Source organism: Doryrhamphus excisus, chromosome 22 (assembly GCF_030265055.1).
Source record: "Doryrhamphus excisus isolate RoL2022-K1 chromosome 22, RoL_Dexc_1.0, whole genome shotgun sequence".
NCBI lineage: Eukaryota > Metazoa > Chordata > Actinopteri > Syngnathiformes > Syngnathidae > Doryrhamphus > Doryrhamphus excisus.
In genome coordinates this window covers 528,498-536,625 of record NC_080487.1, presented here as the reverse complement: position 1 = coordinate 536,625, position 8,128 = coordinate 528,498, and the positions used below count along the sequence as shown (strand labels likewise).

At 46.5% G+C, this 8,128-nt stretch overlaps 1 protein-coding gene across 1 annotated transcript; it reads right to left on the bottom strand.

The window, feature by feature from the left end:
• Positions 1–4,512: 4,512 nt before the first annotated feature.
• Positions 4,513–7,802, bottom strand: amy2a (amylase alpha 2A). Its single transcript, XM_058062552.1, has 9 exons — positions 7,339–7,802; positions 6,660–6,806; positions 6,377–6,574; positions 5,983–6,213; positions 5,567–5,700; positions 5,272–5,494; positions 5,063–5,184; positions 4,846–4,971; positions 4,513–4,769 (listed from the first exon to the last, which is right to left on the bottom strand). Exons 1-9 carry the CDS (start codon positions 7,525–7,527, stop codon positions 4,580–4,582), a joined length of 1,560 nt encoding a protein of 519 aa, XP_057918535.1. The 5' UTR covers positions 7,528–7,802; the 3' UTR covers positions 4,513–4,579.
• Positions 7,803–8,128: the final 326 nt, after the last annotated feature.

The window sequence follows — 8,128 nt, the reverse complement described above, 5'->3', positions numbered from 1 at the left end:
AATAAAGGAATCAATAAAAGCAAAAGCACACGGGGGCGACTGGAGGGGGTCATCTCATTCGGTCCCTGAGCCGACTTAGCAGCACATCAAATATAAATAAGCTTCCTCTTTTTCTTCTTTACCTTCCATGTGCAGCCCATCACACGTCTACTTCAAATGAACATCTGGCAACGCGCCCATTCACGTCGCCCATCTCCGACTTCCTGTTCGCCATGACAACGCATTTCCTTCAGCTATCCGTCAATTCAGGATTTGGTTTTAATATTTATAATATATAATATGATATACATTGATTGATTGTTTTCCAGGCTGCACGGAGGTCGAGTGGTTAGCGTGCAGACCTCACAGCTAGGGGACCAGCGTTCAATTCCACCCTCGGTCATCTCTGTGTGGAGTTTGCATGTTCTCCTTGTGCATGCGTGGGTTTTCTCCGGGTACTCCGGTTTCCTCCCACATTCCAAAAACATGCTAGGTTAATTAGCCACTCCAAATTGTCCATAGGTATGAATGTGAGTGTGAATGGTTGTTTGTCTATATGTGCCCTGTGATTGGCTGGCCAGGGTGTACCCCGCCTCCCGCCCGAAGACAGCTGGGATAGGCTCCAGCACCCCCGCGACCCTCGTGAAGAAAAAGCGGTAGAAAATGAATGAATGAATGAATGATTGTTTTCCAGGCTGCACGGCGGTAGAGTGGTTAGCGTGCAGAGCTCACAGCTAGGGGACCAGCGTTCAATTCCACCCTCGGCCATCTCTGTGTGGAGTTTGCATGTTCTCCTTGTGCATGCATGGGTTTTCTCCGGGTACTCCGGTTTCCTCCCACATGCTCCCAAAAACATGCTAGGTTAATTAGCCACTCCAAATTGTCCATAGGTATGAATGTGAGTGTGAATGGTTGTTTGTCTATATGTGCCCTGGGATTGGCTGGCCACCAGTCCAGGGTGGAACAGCTGGGATAGGCTCCAGCACCCCCCCATTACCCGGTGAGGATAAGCGGCCTAGAAAGTAGATGTATGTATGTTTATTAGGGTTGTCTTAGAATATTAGATTCGATTGGTAGGAGTCTGATTCAGCCATCAATCGCTTCGAATCACATAATAATGTCACCTGATCAAGGTCGTACCATTCTGACTACATGGGGGTCCCCATGGCTGCTGCTGAGCTCACATTTTTACACAGAAGGACTTTGTTTTTGTTAGGAATAGCCTGTTTTAATTTAAAACCAATAAAATCGTGTTTATAAACAATCTAAAATGACGAGGTGAGCTCTCACTTTGACTACTAGGACGACTGAATTATTGGCTCGTATTTTGAAAAGGTTGAAGATGACTCCAGAAAGTTTAGCACCATGAGTGTCACTGAATGAACAGCAGGTACTCGGGTTCCTGAGTATCTGAGCCAGGCCCTGGCCACCATGATCATCACCATAATCATAATATCATAGTCAAATATTATTGAATGTCATCCTTCTGACTGCATGCTTCTTTCTTTGTGGCTTGGAGCCTCCAGTTCCCTTGTTGCCATGGTAATAACAACAGATCCTATCCACATCGTTGATATCTTTGACAACAAGCACTGTTGCCTCGGCTGTCATTTCCTATTAATAGGAAAGTGTCTCTAAACTTTTGAGCGGTAGTGTTTGTACAAAAGTATTCAGACACTTTCTCCTTCTCTTGGCTGGTGAAGTGTCTCCAGACTTTTTATTTATTGTGATTGGTTAAATCATTCTTTGTTCTTATTTCTGAAATAATCTTTAAACAAATTTCAAGCTGTGTTAAAATAAATTCACCAAATAAAGGAGCTTTTCTTGTCTGACTTCGGGAGGGGGGAAAGTGCATTTTAGTTCTTGTTGTAACACTGCCCCCTTGTGGCCAAAACTGGAACAGTCTCCTCCAAGCACCGGCTAAAAGGGTGTTGGGCTGGATAAGAATAGTTCTTTTCTATTCCCAGAACACAAAGCAAGTCTTGAGGGGGGGGGGGGGGGGGGGGGTCCTTAACATTATTATTATTTTTTTCCTTAACATTATTAACATTTGGTATATTTCACGATACAAAAATGTTACATTTGACCTTTCTCACTCATAGCCGTTATTTTTCTTCTTTCTAATGTGGTCCTAATCCTCCTAATCCATCCTAATTATAATATTTACTAATTCATTTTAATGCCCAAATACGCCCTAGGCCACTTAAAGGGCCAATGACCCCTGCACTGGACTTTGCACACCCCCCTTGTGTAGGCATGTTACATAATACAGTAGTACCCATGAGTACATGTCTCCATGTACTGTAAATACAACTGCAGTGTGTCAGTTTGTGTTCTCCTTTGGGAAGCTGGAGCAAATCCAAGAAAGGGTTCCCTTTTTCCCGGCACGGAGCTGGTGAGGCTTTTGGATGGGAAAGTGAAAGGAACCTTTGGTTGCTATTCGTATTGTTGCTAACCTGGAAACTTCAATCAGTCTTGAATCTCCGTCCGCAATGCCTTCCTGGCCTTATTCCGACTTTTGGACTCCCAGGAAATGCTTGGCTTTCCTTCTTTGTGAAAAGCAGGTGTGGCGCGCTCCATGAAATATGAAACAGGAAGAGGACGCCGTTGACAGCCGTGTCACTGAGCATCAGTCAGGGCGACAGCGCCAAAGAGCTCGCTCGGCAAAGCTGACATCTGGGTGGCTAATCAGAAGCTACAGCCGGACCGGACCGGAGTGTGGAAGATGGTGGGAGGGAGGATCGGGGTGTCAATAATTGAGGAGATGCAGGCGAGGCAGGCCCAGGGACGGAGGCGTCCTTGTTGTCCTTCATTTGCACTCTGACGTCGTGAAAACAAAGATCATCTCCTCTTGAACCTTCATCCTGGTCTCATCCTGGTCTCATCTTGGTCTCATCTCTCAAACTTGGGTCACGTTGCCATGACAACTGAGACGAGCAGACTCTTCTGGCAAAGAAGTCTGAACTCCCAGCCAAGAACTCAGTGGGCGGGCTGTGAAGGTGGACACAAGGAGGACGGGAGGGAAGACGAGGACAGGAAGTTGTCAGCGGGGGTCTCAGGCGTCCACCCTTTGCCCCCGTGCCGGGGATGTGCTGGGTGACACTGTGATGACAGGAAGTCCTCAGTGGAGGAAGGAAGTGCAGGAAGGGCATCCACAGGCCAGCCAAGGTTCATCCAAAACGTCGCCTCCACCAAGCAGATGTCTGACGGCAGAACGGATTTACTCAAGATGTGCTCATTGTACAGTAGCAATGACTTTCATGGGGCAATACTGTACAAAGTAAATGTTGATATGCTTTACAACAGTGGTAGCCAACTGGTGGGTCAGGACCCAAACTTGGGGTCGTGAAACCTACCAGCAAGTCAAAATTATGCAATTTTGATATTTCATTTCAATTCAATACCATCGTCTTCCTCACTTCTTTGACAAAAATGCCCAAATAATAGCCTTTAAAATACATATATATATTACATATATTACATATCACTATATTGACGGTTACTATGGTACCCATTATGTCATTGTATGGTCATATCACCTCATACTTTGGTACGGGACAAAAAAATTTAAAAATGTAAAAATTAAAAAAAAAAAAAAATTAGGAAAGCAGGAAGTGAACAAATGTAACAGTTAGTGATTGTAAAAGTACCAGATGGAGGGGTAGGATTTAATAAGCTTTGCTTCTTCCTACTCCTTTTGGACATGTGGAACTGGGAACTGATTATGGGATGCACTCAATTGGAATCTGATGCATGTTCAAATGAAATAAAACCATTACCATTACCATGATAATACTGCAAAAATACTGTAATCATAATGTAAAAATAAACTTGCTTGGTTTGACTTAAAAGTATGAAAAATAGAAACAAAATAAATGAATAAATAACAATAAAAATGACAACCATAAATGGGTTGTTCCCAGTTCCCAGCTTGAGACATTTGCTTTAGAGTAATCCGTGTACAACTTGTATAGCAGGATCTCTGGAGAAGGGATAATAAAATCCTATTTTCCTGAAACATCTATGAGAATATCCTTAAAGACGCACCTTTCATTCTCCGCTGTCGCTTGGCAACCAGGCTGTCCCCCAATGGTAGTTAGCAAAAGTACCATTTCCTTCCTGGAACTGATGTTGATGTACAGAACAGAACATACAAGTGGAAAGATTGTTTTGTGCTGATTAGTGGACACACAGTAAACACGGATGCAGCAATGGAGGCACGGAATATGGAACATGGACACAGTAAACCTAGTCAGCACTGAGTAGTATCCCATCCCGGATGGACAGCAACAGTCAAGACTCCATTGACACCCATCAGTTCATTCATTCATAGGGATAGCTTCCTAGCTTCCGAGCTTCCCAGCTTCCCAATCTGTCGTAAACCTGAGGGCAGAAGCTCAGGTACCCAAAACCCAAGGCAAAGATGCTAATTCTACACCAGCCCAGAACCATCCTAGAGTGTTCCTATAGCGTCCAAAACCCTGCAAGCAGTGACCCTGACCACCTCCAGCACCATGAAGACAGCAGAAGAGAGCCTTTCACCATGAAGCCCCTTTAATGCCGGCATGACATTTGTAGCTCGTTTGTTCAGAGTAAGCGGTTACAGTTTGGATTCAGCATGGATAGCCACGAAGGGGTCCTCATCCCGGTTGCTGATCCGGAAGTCGGCATGGCCGTCACCACGGACGTGGATCTGCTTTCCGGTGCACCTGTCACCTTCCTTTTGGCCGGAGATGACGTCACAGTAGGTGCCGCTGGGCATGCCGGTGTTCAGAGTCACATCCAGGTCCCTAAAGGAGACCACATGAGGTTAAGCACCGTCGGGCAGCGGCAGGTTTCAGACTTTAGGGATCATGCGTGTCACACCAGTCATCGTTGTTGAAGACAATGAAACCACGGTCACCACGGCCAAAGGCAACCTGGTTACCGTGGTTGTCCCACCAGTTGGAATGAGGCTGGCCGTTGACCACATTGCGGAAAATGACCATGTTCCTGAAGGGTTTGACAGTCATGAGCAATCAGAGACCCCGAGACCTGGAGAATGAATCTTTGAAGCTTGAAAGCCAGGATATCAAGGACTTACTTGATTTGACGCCACCTGTGCTCGCACACCCATCCGTCTCCACAAGTCTGATCGGGGTTGATGGGAACAGGCTTGGTGCTTCCGTCGCTATGACTCGGCGGTCCCATCCAGTCGTTCTGGTCCTGAGAAAAGATGACCAGGCTCCATCAGTCACGGAACTCAAAGGTCAACTGTGGTTCCTTAGTGAACTGAGCGTCATGACGGAGAACCTTTCCATTGACAATGTGACGATTCCAACGGAAACTGGACATGACCCTGGTTACTCCGTAAGGGTGGGCCAGCATGTAGCCGACAGCCATTTTGTAGAGCCTCGAGTCCCAGAAGGTAACGATAGATGCACCCCCGGCGCCGTGTCCTCGCTGGTTGTCGTGGTTGTCAACAAAGACGACGGCATTGCCGTCGGGCATGAATCCCCAACCTTCTCCCCAGTTTCTGCACACAGACTTTTGAATAAATGATTTTGGCACGATCGCGTAAGATCACTTTGGCTGTCTTAGTCCGGACCTGGTGTAGCACAGCTTCTCGCTTTGCCATTTTCGGAAGACCGTTCCCAGTTTGGCTCCGTATTTGAACTCGGTCACTCGTCCCAAGTGCGAGTACTCTCCAGACGTGATTGATTCACCTCCTAGATCAATAACCTGGAAGGGTCAGAAGACGCATCCAATATTTAATGACAAGTCAGGATTCTAACCCTTCCGGTATGTTTCTGTGACATAATCCTACTGCCTACAGCTTTTTCGCTGATGGCTCACATTCAGGTCTAGAGTTGGGGACTAGCCAGACTATGTTTAAATGCAAGGTGGCCTTACAGGTTGGATCTGAGAGCCATCTTAGTTCAGTCGTGCAAGTTGAAGTCTGCATTCAACTAACTTTGAAAAAGCCAAACAGTCAAAGAAAACAGTCTGCTGTAGACCAAGCACCTCCTGGTAAATGAACGGTCTGGAGCCATCAGGGAACCACTTGTTGCTGAGGTTGTGCAGGCGACCGTAGACGGCGGCCAAGTCGCCAGGCCACATGTGTTTGCAGGCGTCAACCCGGAATCCAGCGACACCCAGCTCGATCAGCTTGTTCATGAACTCGGCCACCTTGTCCCGGACGTAGTCCTTCTCCAGGGCCAGGTCCAGGAGGCCAACCAGGCGACAGTCACGCACCTGGGCAAGAAAACACAGACCAAGAAAATGACCTTGAGTTGGGAAGAGTGTGTGGTTAATCATTTTTTGTAAACGTTTGCTCAGCTGATAAACAAACTATTTCTCTTTCACTTGAATGGTTCTTTGCAACAAATGACTTTTTTTTCAAAGTGCTTTTTGTCACCTGGTACGCGTCCTTGTAGTTCTCGATCTCGCCGCTTCCGGTTCGGCATTTGTGGTCGTTGAAGTCCCAGCTACTGTAGGGAACACTAGGGAAGTTTTTAGTGCTGGCGCTGAACCAGGTCCCACATGAGGAGTGGGTTCCCTCACCGCCAGCGGCGCCGCACATGTGGTTGATGACGGCGTCCACGTAGATGTTGACCTACGGGTTCATTTTGAAAAGCATGGCAGTGGGTTGGCTGTTCTATCCAAGAGCCTAATCTGGACATACGACCACGAGGACTCACCCCGACGTCGTTGCATCTGGTGATCATGTCTCTCAGCTCGCTCTCGTTGCCAGACCTGGAACACAGGTTGTAGCCGACTGGCTGATATCGTTGCCACCATGGCCTCCAGGGATTGTTCAGCACAATGTGTTCGTTAGGAGGTGAGATCTGCGTAAACAAAGAAAAAAATTGTTCAAACACATAAATGACCTCATAATGTCAGCGTACGTTCACTTCAAATATATAATACTACATGTCCCATTTGTCAGTCTTTGGGAAAAAATGCCAAAAATTCACCTTCATTTTGAAAGTACTACTTCTTTAGGGGATGCAAGAACATGCTGAAAGTTTTCAAGTGGCCCAAGGCGTATACAAGTTTAGGAACTGCTTCGTTTTTGGTGATTTTTAAGTACAGTTTTCTCCCACTTCACAAATTTGGCAGCTTTTGATTTTCCAGTATGCGGTCCTCCACAGAAAACTTTTGGACACTTTGGTCTATATTATGTCTTATATGTCTTTTTTCTTTGGTTGTGTGTAATATTTTGGGTAATCATGTCTACAAGGCTCTAATAATAACTGTATTTAGAAGGTCATCAACAGGTTTTTAATTCTATGTTTTCCATTTATAAAGAAGGAAACCCACTTTGGGTCAGGAAAGAGGATTCTGCATTAGCATATAAAAACCAAAAACATCATGTACCTGAACTCCTCCAAAGCCGTTGGGCCCCAAGAAGCGCTCGCACTCGTCGGCGATATCCGCCCAGCGCCACTCAAAGAGATGGACGATGGTCGTCCTGCCCTGCCTGATGTGGGGATCATGCTGGGCTACGCTGAGCCCGAGCAGCGCCCACAGGATGACCCACCTCATGCTGCTCTCAGCCTGAATCATCGAAAAAACGTCAACAGCAGGAGACGCCAGAAGTGAAGCGTCACACCTGTGTTTGTACACCTTGTCTTCCGCAGGCAGCCAATGTGAGGCTGGGAAAAATGTCAAGGCGGGTTACTCAGCTGCGACTTAGCATAACCTTCTCACGGTCCGTCTAAACGTGACTACAGAACCGCTACATCCGAAAACTGGTCTTCTGTATTGTGCACCATATGGAACAGGCTCCTACCACGCATGGCTTCATCCTGGAGTGGTCATTTAGAATTTCCACAACCCTAAATCCCCAAACTTCCCACTAAAATCTGTTTCATTCTGCCTGGCTGAGTAAATGATTATTCAGTATTGAACGCACGAGTCTGCAACGCAATGCTGTGTTTGCCAAAGACTACCAGCCATACTAACAGTAACCAAAGCTAACTAGCAGCTTAGACAGAACACCCGATTAAGCCCTTTGGGATTCCCTCAGGGACATTGGCATCTCCATGTGTAGCACAGTTCTTCTTATTTCTTGCTCTGGTACAAAAACCATAGTCCCACCCGGGTGCATGCTGGTCCTGTGAGAACTGCCAACATAAATATATTTCAGGTGACCATGGTGCTCCCC

Coding starts and splice junctions, on each gene's coding strand:
- amy2a (XM_058062552.1), bottom strand. CDS start 7,527: ATGATTCAGGCTGAGAGCAGCATGAGGTGGGTCATCCTGTGGGCGCTG. Junction 5,495..5,566: donor GAGAAGCTGTGCTACACCAG/GTCCGGACTAAG, acceptor GTCTGTGTGCAG/AAACTGGGGAGAAGGTTGGG. Junction 5,185..5,271: donor GTCACATTGTCAATGGAAAG/GTTCTCCGTCAT, acceptor ATCTTTTCTCAG/GACCAGAACGACTGGATGGG.